The sequence below is a fragment of the Panthera leo genome, chromosome B3 (assembly GCF_018350215.1).
Source record: "Panthera leo isolate Ple1 chromosome B3, P.leo_Ple1_pat1.1, whole genome shotgun sequence".
Taxonomy (NCBI): Eukaryota; Metazoa; Chordata; class Mammalia; order Carnivora; family Felidae; genus Panthera; species Panthera leo.
The window spans coordinates 106,329,668-106,346,151 of record NC_056684.1 but is presented as its reverse complement, the minus strand read 5'-3'; the positions used below and the strand labels follow the sequence as shown (position 1 = coordinate 106,346,151).

Genomic DNA, 16,484 nt, shown 5'->3' with positions numbered 1-16,484 from the left:
ACGTCGGGCTCTGTGCTGACAGCTCAGAGCCTGGAGCCTACTTCAGATTCTATGTCTCTCCCTCTGTCTACCCCTGCCCTGCTCATGCTCTGTGTCTCTCTGTCTCCCAATAATAAATAAATGTTAAAAAAAATTTAAAAATCAATTGAAATTAAGCTTTTATATTAGTTAAACAGAATTAATTTTTACCTTCAAGTACCAGTTCCCATTCACATGTAAATGTGGTCCCAACTTTGAAATCTGTGTCAGAATTTTGGCAGAAGGCCATATACTAAGTGTCCGTGGTCTCTCCTCTTTAGTACTAGAATGCCGTAAGAGCGATAACTAATAAAATAAAAAACACATGATGAATAAAGGAAATGGAATATAGAGGTTCATTTATATATAGTTAAAAGTACTTTTTCCTTGCTGAGTGGCACAATGAATAATTTTAAAATATGACATTTTCTTTGCCTTAAAATGTTCTCAATATCTAGATATATTTCACTTTTTGTTTTAGCAGACCGTTACAAAATAATAGTTATAAAAGATTGCTATAATACAAACACCCATATAGTCCATTCATTAAACAAGTTTCAGAGCTAGAATATTTCTCCCACTCTGGAAGCTCCCTGTGTGCCCCATCCTAATCCTTTTCCTCTCCTTCCCCTCCAGAGCCATCACTCACCTCATGTGAATCAACCAATGCTCCACAATCTCAAATTTTGTATCTACCATTCATTTGCTTTATTTATAGGCCTATGTTTGTGCCCATAAACAATATATCATTTAATCTTACACATATTAGAACCTTCTGTAAATTGAATAATATAAATGTATTCTTCTATGATTTACTTTTTTGCTCAACATCGTGTTCGTGACATTCATCTAGGCTGCTGCACGTAGCTGTAGTTCATTCACACGTCATTGCTGTACAGTATTTCCTTATCGATCCTCCCATCAGTGAACATTGGGGCTGATTTCAGTTTTGCACACTGCTGTTATGAATATTCTTGACTCTTGCTGCATACATGCAAGAGTTTCTTTGGAATATACACAACTTGCTAGGTAATAGGGTTAACTATATATTCAGCCTTACTAGATAATGCCAAATTGTTTTCCAGAGTGGTTATACCAATGGTAACTTTTAGTTCAAATTTTTGCTAAAACTTGATAGTGTCAGGCTTTAAAACTTTTGCCAATTGGTGGCTGTAAATTGTTATCTCATGCAGTTTTAATGTCCATTTCCTTGAATACTAATGTGATGGAGCATCTTTTCCTATTATTTGGCTGCTCTGATTTCCTCTCCAGCACCTTTTGCCTACTTTTCTGTTTGATTGGCAGTCTTTTTCCTGGTATATTCAGGATATGCAAATAGCATCTTTTGTTAGTTAGACATGTTGCATATTTCTTTTCCCAGTATGTAGCTTGTTTTTCCACTTTCTTTATGGTGTGCCCTTTAAGGAACAGTTGAATTAATTTTAAAGTAGACAAATCCAGTCTTTTATATTTATGCTCTTGGTTTCTTGTGTAATGAATTCTTCCCTCATTCAAGGACATAATGATAATCTCTGCTCTTTGCTTTTTAAAAAATTTTTTTAATGTTTTTTATTTATTTTTGAGTCAGAGAGAGACAGAGCATGAACAGGGGAGGGGCAGAGAGAGAGGGAGACACAGAATCCGAAGCAGGCTCCAGGCTCTGAGCTGTCAGCACAGAGCCCGATGCTCTCAAACTCAAGAACCGTGAGATCATGACCTGAGCCGAAGTCAGATGCTTAACTGACTGAGCCACCCAGGCGCCCCTCTGCTCTTTGCTTTTAAAACATTTTTGATTTTGACTTTTACAGTTAAGTCTTAACGCACTTGTCCCAGTGCCTTTTATTGACTAGCTTCCTTGGTTTGTAAAGGCAGTTCTATAATTTATCAAGTTTCCATGTATGTATGGTTCTATATTTGGTCTTTATATTCTGTGCTATTGGTCTGTCCCAACTCTACATTGTCTTAAAGGATTTTAGTAAGTTTTGATTTCTGGTAGGATAAATCCCCAACTCTTCTTCAGGAGTTAATTATATTTTTTTATCAACAAAAAAGTTTCTTCCCTTCATTTTGAGTGGATCCAAAATTAAACATTACATTAAGGAATTAATATTCAAATGCCTCACAAGAAGTACACAGCTAGAGAACTAGGGTAAAGATGTTTAGGATTGCAGCTATTTTGGCCAGAGTACAGCATTCTTAATCTGGATAATATTGGCATTTCCTGCCCCCTGCCCAAGTTCATTAATTATGTTATGTTTTGTTTTGTTTTGTTTCAGCCAGTAATGTCAATACTAAATAGGTAATTCACTAAATGCTTTATCAAGGCCTCTAAGCTTACTTTGTCCACAGAAAGTTGCTTGTTTTCATGTAGGCTCTAGAAAGGACTCTGGTGAGTTTTCAAGTTGACTAGGAAAAAATACAATTACCCAGGAGGCATTTTGGGGGTAGTGTGCAGGGATGAGAATCCATACAACCAGTTGGTATTTAAATAAGATACATTTAAACAGGAAAAAAAGTTCGAGTGATATGGTTGTTACATATTGATTGTTTTTTTTTTATTAGCATGCTAAAAGAAGACACAAAATCTTAAAAACAAGCAAGGTATGGAATATATAACTTGTATATTCTAAACAGCACAAAAAATATTAAACAGTGAAACCCAACCTGAGTAATCTTTGTTCCAGTAATAAATTTCATTGCTGCTATTGTTTCTTCTTCAGAAACGAGGAGTCCATCTAAATGAGTGAGAGCCTTTAATCTGCCAATAACACTCAGCCTTAATGTGGCTGGCTTGGGAGAAATAAGAAAAGGTTAATTTTTACAAAATATTACATATGTTATGGCATGGAAAGGAGTGTGCTTCTTCTTTCCTTCCCTTGTAATTCAAAATCATGCATCTCCCACTGTCTTACATATATCTAAAAATAAGGGCCTAACTTAGTTCTCCAGTAGCTGAAATTAAATTCTGTTTAAAAACTAATCTGTTTTGTTTGAAGCCAGATGACTTCTGGCTATAAGCTGTTGAAAAGTGTGGTGAAAAGTGCTCAGAGCACAATGGCAGTGAACTCCTGTTCTTCTAGATCAGCAGTTAGTCAGCTCCGTGTAAAGTCTCTATAGATCTTTAGCCCTTGGCATCTAGTTTGGCAACGGGAAGATAGCTGTACACATTCTGTGTCTGCTTTGGCAAAAGAAAAATACCCTTCAATTTTCCCGAGCAAAAAAGAAATAGAACAACATAAACATAGTAACTTGGCCAATTTAACAGAACCAATCATTAGCCTCTTTTTAAAATATTGAACCCAGTCTTATATTCATTTTTGAAAAGCAAGGAAAGGAGGATTCTTGAAATTATTGGCTTGGGGCTTATTTTAAATCCTTGGAGATACCCTTAAATATAATCATTGAATACTGAAATTTCTTAGCATGAATCTCTGTATTTTTGTGATGAGAAAAAAATAGTGTTTAATCAAATTTCCTTTTATAGCAGAAAATAAGCCTCTATAATGCAGGTTTATCAGGGGAAGTAACAAATGTATTCCCTCCCTTAATAGTCTGTTTCTCTCACTGTATTCTATTATTCTTGGTCCCATGCTTCATTACAATAGGTTCTAGTACACTGAACTGTATAATCCCTCCCAAAGTTTGCAAATAGCAATGGTATCTAACACTCTTAAAGCCACCATACTCTCAAACTATTAGAGCTTATCAAAAAAAGCTTTCCTTATAGTAACATTTAATTCATTTGATCACTACACTAAATTCAACTTATAAAATACTTAAAGGAATTCTAGTAAAACAAAGATAGTTTTCCCATTTCTGGCTACTGCTGAATAGTACCAAGAAAATGGCTTAGAAATAAAAATGATTCTTTGCTTTTTTATAAATACATCTCCTGCGTACCTTTTGCCATGGATTATGCCTAATATCAAGACTAAGAAGGCTTGCAGTGTGTTTGCATAACATATTTATTTCATCACCAGACTTTTTCAATTGATTCCAGCTCAAGTCTAGGTGCTTGAGTTTCATCAGACCTCTGAATCCCTCCAGCGTTATCACATGGTTATGGCTTGCATCCAAATATTCAAGGTTATACTGCAACACATACAAATAGAAGTGGTGCACAGTTTCTATTTACAGAGTTCTTGTCTCTATGATTCACTAAGTATTTCCATGCTTTTTGGTAATTCTTACAGAAAACCTACACAGTAGATACATTGCATTATGGTATCAACATATGTATTCTCCCAAAGAGCTACAGGTCTTTTATTTTTAGCCCTCAATTCTCACTTCACCCTTCTAAGGTAGAGAGGCAGGCATTTGTTTTCCTAGGAAAGAAACTGAAGAGTAACTGACAAGATAATTTATCCCCCCAAAACAAGGAATTTCACTTTTACTTTCTGGGCTGCTGGTTTATACCATTGAACCCATGGCCTGGTTAAAAAAGATTCACCTTCAGAGGTAGAAATTTCAGCTCAGGTCATGATCTCACAGTTTGTGAATTTGAGCCTCGCATCAGCTCCACCCTCGGCGTGGAGACTGCTTGGGACTCTCTCTTGCTCCCTCTTTCTCTGCCCCTCCCTTGCTCTCTCTCTCTCTCTCTCAAAATAAATAAATAAGCTTAAAAAGAAAAAAAAGAGCCACTGAAAACATTGTTTCAATTATATGCACACATAGTCTTACACAAAACATTGTATTACATAGAAATTTGTATCCCTTTCACATTCATGCATCATTAAATATTCTTTAAAATGGTTTTGGATAATATTCCAATATTGTACTGATTGTATAATATTCCAATAAGTGAATAATTAGGATTATTTTAAACATATTACTACGAACATTTATGTGGCTTCTAATTGTTGACAACACTACCACAAACATCCATGATCATGAGACTTTAACTGAGACTCTCATGTTTTTTCAGAAGAGATTTTTAAAAATGTGATTCTTAGTTTGGATTTCTATATTGTTAAAATTTTTGATAAATACTGCCAAATAATATTCAAGGATGTTTGTACCAATTTTTTCTTCCAACAGTAGAATATGAGAATGTTCATTTTCTTAAATACCCACCAATTCATCTGCCTTATTTTAATTTACATTGCTTATGACCGGTGAAGTTGAACATCTTTCCATGTGTTTTGTATGAGCCATTTTTAAATTTTGTTTTTGTTTCTTGTGTCTTGTCTTTAGCCATTTATCTATTCAGATATTCATCTAGTTATTTGTAAGAAGTCTTTAAGACTTCAATTTGTTACTTCTATTTGTTGCAAATAAAATTTTCTTTTAAGGTGTATACTAATTCAGACTTAGAACAAAGAAGAGATTAAGAACTTTAAGAAGATATTTTGCAACATATTTTTAAAAATAAAAAGTAATATTACTATGGATTAAAAATGAACTTGATTTCCTTAAGGACATAAAGTCCTTAGACTTAGAACAGTCTTTTTGGCTTTATAAAGGTTTACTACATGGCCTGTCTTTTCCCAGTTTTCATCATAAAGTGGTAAAAACTTGTCCCAAATTCTGGCACTTACATGCAGACTAGCATTTGGGAACCATGCATCATAAAAAAATAACTGTCTTCTTTCCTTGAAAAGGGGGATAGGATCTTCATTTTTGTAATCCCAAGATATAAAACAGATATTAAGTATTTTCAGTTCTGTGGCAGAGTTTTTGGTCTTAATAGTTCTTGTGCTTCAGTTTAAATCCTTAAATCACAGTATAGCACAGCCAATTTACAAAGATTAAAACCCACAACACCTCCTTTAACTATTCTTAGGGATAATGGTTCATTCTGTAAATATAAATTAGCTCTCTCTAGACATCAAGAACACTTTAACAATAAGTTTTTCATTGGAAGAGATAAGACAGAAGTATTATTTCAATAAAAAATTAGGCACATAATCCAGATTAAGATTGCAAAGAGCCATTTATATATATATATATATATATATATATATATATATGTCTATATTTGTCTATATTTGTCTATATGTGTGTGTGTGTGTGTGTGTGTGTGTGTGTGTGTTGTATATATATATATATATATATAATTGTCTTTCCCCGGCCTACTCTATGGTGGAGCTATTTTCAGAGAAACAAATCTGTTCTTATTGTTTTCTTTCAGATACTCTTTTCCTGATAGTTCAGGTGAGCGAATGACAAAGATGCAGGCTAGGACTTTTTAATTTATTGTATGGATGTCTTGTTTAGACTTTTAAAAACGCTATAAAAACCATAGAGTATATATATGTTTTCATCATTAACGAAGCCAAGTCTTCCATTATATAAACAGTGTTAGGTTGGGTATTTTCATTTACAAGGCAAGGCCAGGATGATGAACACTTAAGAATAATATATTTATTTTCTGCAACCTAGTAGAAGCAACTTGTAGCATGCAAGGCAGGTATGGAAACTCTCTATGTTAGAGACATGCTTAAGGAAAATTAGAGTAAAAATGAGATATCTCCAAGGTAAATTTAAAAAAACCTAGAAGACAGAAGAATGAATGTGAGGGGTGCCTGGGTGGCTCAGTCAGTTGAGCGTCTGACTTCGGCTCAGGTCATGATCTTGCAGTATGTGAGTTCGAGCCCCGCGTTGGGCTCTGTGCTGAGAGCTTAGAGACTGGAGCCTGTTTTGGATTCTGTGTCTCCCTCTCTCTGCCCCTCCCTCACTTATGCTTTGCCTCTCTCAAGAATAAATAAACATTAAAAAAAATTAAAATAATTCAAAGAATGAAGGTGAGTGATTAAACTAGATCATAACCTTTTGTAATGCCAAGATAAACATAATTCATATTAAACACACATACAAAACTCATTACTGGAGAATAAAGAGGTGGAGGCAGCATAAGTTTTCAATCTCTCTGAATCCCCACACAAAAACAGAATAAATAAATAAACCCAAATTCCATGGACAACGTTTATAACAAAGTTACATGACAAGGTAGCCCAATAAGATCCCAAAGAAGCCGTAGGGATAAACCAACAACAACCACAAGCCCTACGGGGTATCCATGCCTATATGAGAGGAAGCAGGAACCATCAGGCAGCATCTGATGGACCTGAGAACAAGACAGACCCCAAAAGGCTGCCAATGTTTACTGGAAAGTATGGGAGCCAACCTGAGTACAACTGGGAGAAGTTCTGCCTTGTTCATTACTGAGTGCATGCATGGGACCTACAGGAGAAAGGTCTGAAGCAGCTGGGGCAGTCCAGCACTTATGGATCTTAAAACTCCCCTAGAAGGCCCCCTTCTAGAACAAAATCCTTCTCAAAGAAGAAACTCAAAAATTAAACAGGATAAAGACAAAAAACACAAATAAACGATAAAGTTCAGAGCAAAGTGGAGGAAGAGAGTAGAGTCGGGAAATGTCAGAAAGTAAGCGCTATAATTTTTTTTAAAGCAAAAATAAACAACAGAGGAGGGAGATCTGTGAAGGTAGGAAAGCTTTCCCTAACTCCACTTCGTTTTAGAAGTTAAGAAAAAATAATTTCATTAAAAAATGAGCAGCAGAAAAGTATTGAGATAAAATCCCAAAGTTAGGAGAGCAGGAAGGAGAGGGAGAGGGGTGGGGGTGCAGAAAGGAGAGAGAGACATTGCTGTTGGCAATAAAAGAACACCAGAAAGATATGCTCAGAACTTATCATGACTATTAACTTACTATTTTAAAACAAGCAAAAAGATGTTAAGAATGATACAAGATAAAAAATAACAATATAAATATGGATTAGAAAAACTCAGTAGTAAGGTGAAAGAACCCATAAAATAATTTGAAATAAAAGAAAAACATTTCAGAACAAATAGTCAAACACAAAAGCAAGTAAAACAATAGGTAATGCTTTAAGAGAAACAGAAGGTAAAAAAAAATTGTAAAATCAAATCGACTTAAAATTTTAAATTAAGAAATAAAAAGGACACAAAAGAAAGTGACCAATAGTGAAGATAGGTAAAGATTCAACATGTGGATAATGTGCATCCCTGAAGAAGAAGAAAACTGAAGCAAGGAAGCAAAAAAAGAGGCTTAAAACTTTCAATTTAAAAAAAGGAAAGAAAAAATGATTTTAATCTGTATTTTTTTTTTAATTTTTTAATATATGAAATTTACTGTCAAATTGGTTTCCATACAACACCCAGTTAATCTGTATTTTGGAAGAGCATACTGTGAAGCTGAAATACTGGCCCAGCGACCAATACCAAGACATATTCTAGTAAAATTACTAAACTTAAAAAAAAAAAACAAAAAACTTAAAAAGTTCTTTGGCCATCCAGAAGAAAAAAGCATGTGACTTATGAGGGAAAAATTGTACACTGTCATCAGACTTTTCTACAGTAACAGTTTATGTCAGAAGAAACAAGTAACATTTAAGATGGCCAAGGAAATAAATTGTGAGCCAAGGATTTTATATCTAGCAAAACTGCCTTGCATGTGTAGAGGATATAGAAAAACTATTATCTACATGCAGTAGTGGAAGGGATATTGTCCCCATAAGCCCTTCCTGAGGAATCTATAATAGAATATTTTTCAGACGATCAAAATGTTTAGAGAGATACCAACCTAAGGACTAGTGACAAGAATTAAATATACAGTTACCAAACAACTAAAAGGGAGAGTGTACAAAGTGCAAGGCTACATGTTCTGACAAAGTATATACAGAATGATCATTTTGATTCATTTTTAAAATGAATAATGGAAAGAACATATACAAAATAAAAAAAATCTTCCCAGTAATCATATTGATGAGAGTATCAGGGCTGTTATTCTGAGACTTTTGTGTGTGTAATAAGGGATAAAACAATGAGCAGTTATTAAATAGTCCACTGCTATCAATTTGTACCCTTGAAACTGAGGATTATTGGTGTGAGAGAAAGAAAGATACTGATGTAAGTAACAGAGAAGAGGTTAAGCTAAAAGATTTTCAGTATTGAATCTGAATTGGAAATACCAATATAAATACATGAGGTTAGTTTTAGTTATACATACATATATAGTCACACACAAACACACGCACACACCTTCCCCATAATAAGTTCTGTCCAATGGAAAGACCTAGAAACAATGACCAACCCAGACTGTGGTCCTGAAATACCACTTTTCTCTAAAAGAAACTAGGGCTCCTTGAAGAAATGGCTGATCCCATGTCTACAAAAGAAAATACAGAAAATGGACATGGAACATCTTTTATGCCAGGTGGCAAAGAAGCTATCAGAGACCACTATGGTCATGGCAAAAGAAGCTAACTTTAAGATGATTCCATTGGTGAAGATGATAAAATTTGAGCTTTAATCATGATAATAATTGAATGGATGGACTCTCATCAAATGTGTTTAAGACCCTGCATTCCTAATGATATTAAAACAAAAAAGGAATTGCTTGTCTTTGGGAGATCACAAAGAACCATTCGTTATCTTCAAAATTGGTAAATAAAGGCAAATAAACACCTATTCTGCATTTTCTACATGAGTGGTACCACTGGGTAACCAAATCACAGAAAAGGGGAAATGTCTTTACGTAAAAATAGTCTAACTAATAAATGAAAAAGAAATGATAGAATAGAAATATTGCCATTTTGTAATCACTGATGAGTTAATGGATACAGACATTAATAATGCTACCAGCATGAGAAAAATGAGTCAACCACACATGATCTGATTCTTACAGTCTTACCAGAGGAATGGAACCTGAGTCTGATCCAATTTCTGGATTTAGTTGCCAAATTGCAGAAAATACTGAGGGTGGGGGCTGTGTAGGATTGTATCATAAGCAAATCAGCAGGGTCCAAATTGTGGGACACTCTTGGGATTGGAAGGTCAAAGCATTTCTAGAGATAAACTATGGGGAGTGGAAGGGGAAAGAAGGAATTATAAGAGAAACCTATAAATTAAAAGAGACTTAAACGATTTTTAGAATGGCAAAACCAAACTATTGTACTAGGTAGGGATGCACATTTGGGTGATGAAACTATGGGGGAAAATGCAGGGAGAGGATTACTGGAGAGGTCAAAATAATGATTTCTTGGAGGGATGGGGCATATATAGAAGGGGCTTATGTTGTAGTTTACAAAGTTCTATTCCTTGACCTGGGCGCTAGTTACAAGCACATTCACCTTATAATAATTTACTAAGCCATGTGCTTGAAGTACGTAGTTTTCTGTATCTGTTTTTTTAAATTATTATTTATTTTGAGAGAGAGAGAGAGAGCAGGTATGTGGAGGAGAGACAGAGAGAGAGGGAGAAAAACAATCCCAAGCATACTCCACACTGTCAGCATGGAGCCCGATGCAGGGCTCAAACCCATGAACCATGAGATCATGACCTGAGCTGAAATCAAGAGTTGGATGCTTAACCAACCAAGCCACTCACGCACCCCTGTATCTGTTTTATTTTACAATAAAAAGGTGAAAAAAATACACACAGATTATTTCCTCCCTCTGATCACCCCTAACATTCCTGTAGTCATTTTTCAAGACATAGTTATATATCAGATACTTGATGTATCTGATCTATCTAGATCTATCTATCTATCTACCTTTGCTAATCTTAAAATTTGAAAACACCACTTAGGCATATTTGTCCAGTTCTCTTACCTGTAAAATGTCCACAGTAATATTAATCTAGTAAGTAGGCTGTGAAGCTATGATGTTGAAAGAAAATTTTCCGTCTAAGGAGAACAACAAAACTGTACTACAAAATACATGCTGAGAAGCTGGCTAAGCTCACTCACTATCTAAGTGCCTTGCATGACTTAAGAGTTTACTCATCAAATTTTGTGCCTAAGCAAAATAATTATGGCTGTCATAACCTCTGGAACCATTGGCAAATCATCAGAAAAAAAGTTAAATAAAACATGCCAACCATTTACATATAGTCTTGGGACCTCTATTAAACTACCTTCTTTTTTTCTTAATGTTTATTTTTGAGAGAGAGAGAGACAGAGAGGAAACGTGAGGTGGGGAGGGGCAGAGAGACAGGGAGACAGAATCTGAAGCAGGCTCCAGGCTTCAAGCTGTCAGCACAGAGTCTGACGCGGGGCTCAAACTCAAGAGCCCCGAGACCATGACCTGAGCCTAAGTCGGATGCTTAACCGACTGAGCCACGCAAGCACCCCAAACTGTCTTCTTTACTTAGCTGTATATCGAACCCAAACTATCAGGGATTCTATTACAAAGGACCTCGGCTTACCAAAAGAAACAAGGAAGGGGGCTTAATACTAAAACTTAAGGTCAGTTAGCAAAGTAACAGTTCTGACCAGAGTGGGAGAAGCAGCAACGCAAGGGCTTTGATATGGTTGAAAGCAGCAGGTAGGGAATGAAGAGCTGAGGATGATGATATATTCTGAAACGGTATGTCAGTGACCTGGGACCCATGGAAACAGGGGATGCTGGTTGGAGTTCTGGAGCCACATATGTAATTATTTTTGTTATATGATACATAACAAAGAAAACAAAAGCCAGATAAGATGCTTAGCTATGGGTACATGTGCATTACTGTATTTGTCCTATTATCTGTGAGAGGGCGAACACAAGTTCAACAAGGTCCGTGCGGGTGACATTCAGGTAGAAAGAACAAGGCAGAAGGAAAAGAGAAATAACAACATGAACAATGAACAAATGGGAAGAATTGACAGCCTTCAATATGAAGTAGTAAACTAGAGAATGAAGAAATAAGGACTCAGGAGCAGAAAAATAAGAATGAGAAAACAATGGAAATGACAATTTCCAAAAGACATTTTAAAAACAAATCTGGGGTAGTTTTAATAAATTTATTTTCAAGTAGCTAGAAATCAGATATGACCACAGGCGTATAATTGGTTTTCCAAATGGAATCTGAATCCAAGACCTATTTTAGACAAAGTAACATATCATAATGTATGTATGTTTGTTCCCAATTTGAGCTGTATAATCCTGAATATGGAATATTTGAGGTCATAATTACAAAAATAATTTATCTATTAAATTAATAATTTTATTTTACTTAAATAGTTTCAAAAGGACAGTTCTTACCAAGTGGTATACATCATCTAAACAGGTAAATTCATTAAAGCTGATACTAAGTTTTCGAAGTCCTGTTAACTTGGAGAGATCTCTCAATTTACTCAAGCTGTTTCCATGTAGATTCAGACTCTGAAATAAATTGAAATATAAATAAAAAAATAAGACAGATTACATTCCATATCATAGTTTTTTAACATTGAGAGAGAGCCAATAAGAAATATATCTAATGTATGATTTTAAAAGTATACCTTATAATAGCATCACTGGGCCCTGTTCTTGATTAATTTGATCTTCCACTTGAGTCTAAAAAAAATTTTTTTTTTGAAAGAGAGCAAGAGCGTATGTGTGCACAAGTGGGGGGAGGGGTAGAGGGAGAGGGAGAGAGAGACTCTTAAGTAGGCTCCATGCCCAGCACGGAGCCCAACTCAGGGCTCAATCTCACGACTATGAAATCACGACCTGAGCTGAAATCAAGAAGAGTCAGACACTTAACTGACTTCAAAAGTCTTTTTAGAAAATAGCTAAATACATTGTTAAGACATTTATTAAGGCACATCTATTTCTCACGCTAGCCAGTGAACGATATAGGCCCTAAAGACTTTGGGTATTGGCTAGGATACCTCATAAGAGAGAAGATGGCAAGGATACACCTTGATTGGACAAAACTGTATGAAGGCACAGGACTAAAGAAGAAAGGCTGAGGATGCTAAAGTAGGAGGACAGACACTCAAAGAAGGAGGTAGGAAAGTGTTTCCATATCAGAATTTGGCGTAGACTTTTCCTGTCCATTTGATCCCGGGCTAGACAAAAATGAGTGTTATTACAGTTGTTTTTTTTTTTAATATTTAGAGGATACCCTGATGTCTATATATTTTTCCGTCTTTACACTACACCATCGTGAGAGGTATCAAGTGAAGATTATGTTTATGCATAGTCTACAGAATAAGCAGTGGCACAGGAAAAATGTTTTAATATAATTTAATATAAAAATGTTTTCATATAATTAAAAATGTTTTAATATTCACAACAAATTGGTATTATGATAAAATCAAGCATCTACTTCCCAACTCTCTTCACTCACCACCACCATCTTATGCCCTATTATACTGTGGATATAACCAAATTCTTGGCAGGGAGAAACATCTACATGTCAAATAGTTGTCAAAATTTAGTTAAAATTGTTAAGAAGGGTCAATTTATGCAGAATAGTTTATTCTACAGGTCACATTTTGGTATCTACAGATACCTTACACTTAACATGTCCAAACTGAATTCATCATTTTCCATACATATCTGCCTGGTAGTCTATTTTTTCAATCCTGATTAAGAGTTTGACTATCTATCCAACAGTTATTGTTGACCACCCCGTTTTCCTCTTTTCCATATGCATTTGATTCTAGAAATGTTTCTCAAACCAACCATTCCATACCATTACTACTAAAAGTGTTTTAGTTCAGACTATTATTGTCCTTTGGACTACTACAATAGTATCCACTGGCTATTCATACCATCAGTCTGTCTTTAGTTAAATCTAACCACAAGTTGCCAAAGTTAGGGTCTTTACAAACACAGGGCCTGTTCCTTAAAGATATACTAAAATTTTAAAATTTGCCTTTGCAAATTTGTATTTGTATACATATCTGTCTCCTCTGCTAAAATGATGTCCTTGAGATAGGGAAGATAACTCATTTTGAACCTCCAATGCTTAACTCATTGCCTAAAACATAGCAAATGCTCAGTAAATGCTAGATGAATAAATCGGTGCAAAAGCCAGACATACAAGCCAGACATACAACTAATAACTATATTCTTTTTTATTCAGGTATAATTAGCATACAGTGTTATATTAGTTTCAGGTGTATAAGATAGGGATTCACCAATTTATACATTTCTCAGTGCTCATCGCAATGAGTGTACTCTTAATCCCCTTCACCTATTTCACTCATTCCCTCCCATCTCCCACCTTTATTTCTATATATTTTATTTATTTTTAGGTGTCCTAAAAAACTCAATCTAGAGGGGAAGACTGAAAAGAAAATAAGAGGTGTGTGTGTGTGTACCCTCGGTTTCTCTTATAGTAATGGCACAAAGGAAGGAGAATAAAGGGTGTGATGTCTAAACATTCTTGTTGTAGTAGCCATTATTTTTACTAGAAGCCCTAGAAGGTTTTCCTGGCTTTTAGGCAGTATATGCAAGTTTAGGATGAGAGGTTCTTCCATTCTTATGTTATGGGTATTGATCAAATTAAGGCAGTCAGGTGGAGGTCACAAGCAAGCCAGGTATTCTGAAGTCTTATTCTCCTCCTCACTGTTTTTTATCTTACAAACCAAAGATAATTAAAGAAGGCCTACCTTTTTTTTTAAACTATTGCTGTTTTTTTTTTTAACGTTTATTTAATCCCTTTAAATCTATAGAAATGTATGTTGTGGAAGCTCAATCCAATCAAACTCATGCATTTAAGCTTTTCATTACTAAAGCTTTATTATAAAAAATTTATTACTCAAATATGAACTCTTTACCTTATAGGGCAGAAACAATAATTTCTCCACGTCAACTCAAAGAATGTTCTTATAATCGCTATACGGCACATTTATGATGCAGATGGTGGTACTGCCATCATGTCATGAAGCTTTCCTTCCTCCCTAATAATAACTGGTTAAGGTCAAACTTAATCTCCTAGACTTGAAGATTTGGTGGATGGTGACAACATAGTTGGACCAAAGCAACCCCTTGAAAAAAGATGTTTTCTAAATATTTTCAGAAGCAGACTCAAAACTATTGACCACACTTCTTATTTTCAAAAATATTTTGGGGGCCCCTGAGTGGCTCAGTCAATTAAACATCTGACTCTTGATTTCAGCTCAGGTCATGATCTCATGGTTCATGGGATTGATCCCTGCATCGGGCACTGCACTGACATCACTGAGCCTGCTTGGGATTCTCTCTCCCCTGCAACTCTCTGCCCCTGCACTATTCACTCACTCTTTGTCTCTGTCTCTGTCTCTGTCTCTGTCTCTCTCTCTCAGTCAAAAATAAAGTAAATAGGGGTTCCTGGGTGACTCAGTCTGTTAAATGTCTGACTTTGGCTTAGGTCATGATCTCACAGTTTGTAGGTTTGAGCCCCATGGCAGGCTCTGTGCTGACAGCTGGAGCCTAGAGCCTGCTTTGGATTCTGTGTCTCCCTCTCTCTCTCTCTCTCTGCCCCTCCCCTGCTAGTGTTCTGTCTCTCTCTGTCTCTCAAAAATAAATAAACTTTAAGATAAAAATAAAATAAAGCAACATTAAAAATTTTTTAAACATTTTTTCATTCTTTTTGTTTTATATAGTCACTTGAAAAAAATTGTCTTCATAAACAAGTGATCTAGAAATGTCACATTGGAACAATGTAATTGACTTTCAAGATAAAAATAATTTCTGAATATTTATCTGTATCTCAGCTTTCAGGGCACACATAGAAAGATAATGTCATGTGAGAATAACTTGTCTTCTCAAGTATCAATCAGATACTTGTCTTCTCAGTGTATCAGATATTAATTTGTTTGCTACTTCTGCAGTTCAAGCAAACCCACTTTGTAAGAACCATTTGCTGTAAAGATATTGTTTTTATTTTATTTTATCTTATTTTATTTTATTTTATTTTTTAAAGTTTATTTATTTATTTTGAGATAGAGAGGGAGAACCAGCAGGGAAGGGGCAGAGAGAGTGGGGGACAGAGGATCTGAAGCAGCATCCATCCTTTCCTCAAGACACCACTATTTTCAGCTTTTAGAAAATTATCACAATATTCTTATTTTGTTAGCACAAGAAATTCTATGAACAGTTGTCAGAAAATTGTAGTAAATATACTACTATAGATTTAAAGTGTACCCCTTGGATTTGGCCCTCTTGTGCAATGCACACTGAACCATCTTATATTGCTGCCCTGGTGCTGGGGATATACATATCGAAGAATAGCCACAGCCTCAGCCACTGTGGAATTTACAGTCTCGGAAGGACACAGAGCATATAACAAAGGAATCTGATGCAGACTCAGAGGTAAGAGAAAACTTTGCTTTAGTATAGATCTAAAAGATGTGTGGGAATTAACTAGGAGAAGAGGGTCAGGGGAGAACATTCCATGCAGAGGACTAGAAAGTGCAGAGGATCTGTGTTGGATGCAAGCAGAATGCATTTAAGAAACAGAAAGGAGGCTGAGCATGGAGAACTAAAGAGAGGGTAATATTGAAAGAGTCTGGAAAGGTAGGCCAGGATCCAGGCCATTCAGAATCTTATAGGCCATATTAAGGACTTTGGTTTTACTTTTAAAACAATGGAAAATCATTTGAAGATTTCAAGGAAGAGTGGTAAGGGGTAACAAAGATATGAGCAAATTTGTATCTTGAAAAGATTGCTCTAGCTTCAACATGCAGAATAAATTGGGGGCTCAAAGTGAAAGCAGGACAAAGCCTCTATTGTACAGCTCTAGGTGGT

The 16,484-nt window shown here is 35.4% G+C and overlaps 1 protein-coding gene across 4 annotated transcripts in view; it reads right to left on the bottom strand.

Annotated features, from left to right (window-relative positions):
• LRRC9 (leucine rich repeat containing 9) overlaps positions 1 to 16,484 on the bottom strand; it is a 112,460-nt gene that overhangs the window by 42,069 nt on the left and 53,907 nt on the right. For all 4 annotated transcript variants that reach the window (XM_042943393.1, XM_042943396.1, XM_042943394.1 and 1 more), the window contains exons 17-20: positions 12,024 to 12,143; positions 3,919 to 4,110; positions 2,683 to 2,808; positions 190 to 324 (exon numbers count right to left, since the gene is read on the bottom strand). In XM_042943393.1, coding sequence (XP_042799327.1) covers positions 190 to 324; positions 2,683 to 2,808; positions 3,919 to 4,110; positions 12,024 to 12,143 — 573 coding nt within the window. The remainder of the gene's footprint in view (positions 1 to 189; positions 325 to 2,682; positions 2,809 to 3,918; positions 4,111 to 12,023; positions 12,144 to 16,484) is intronic.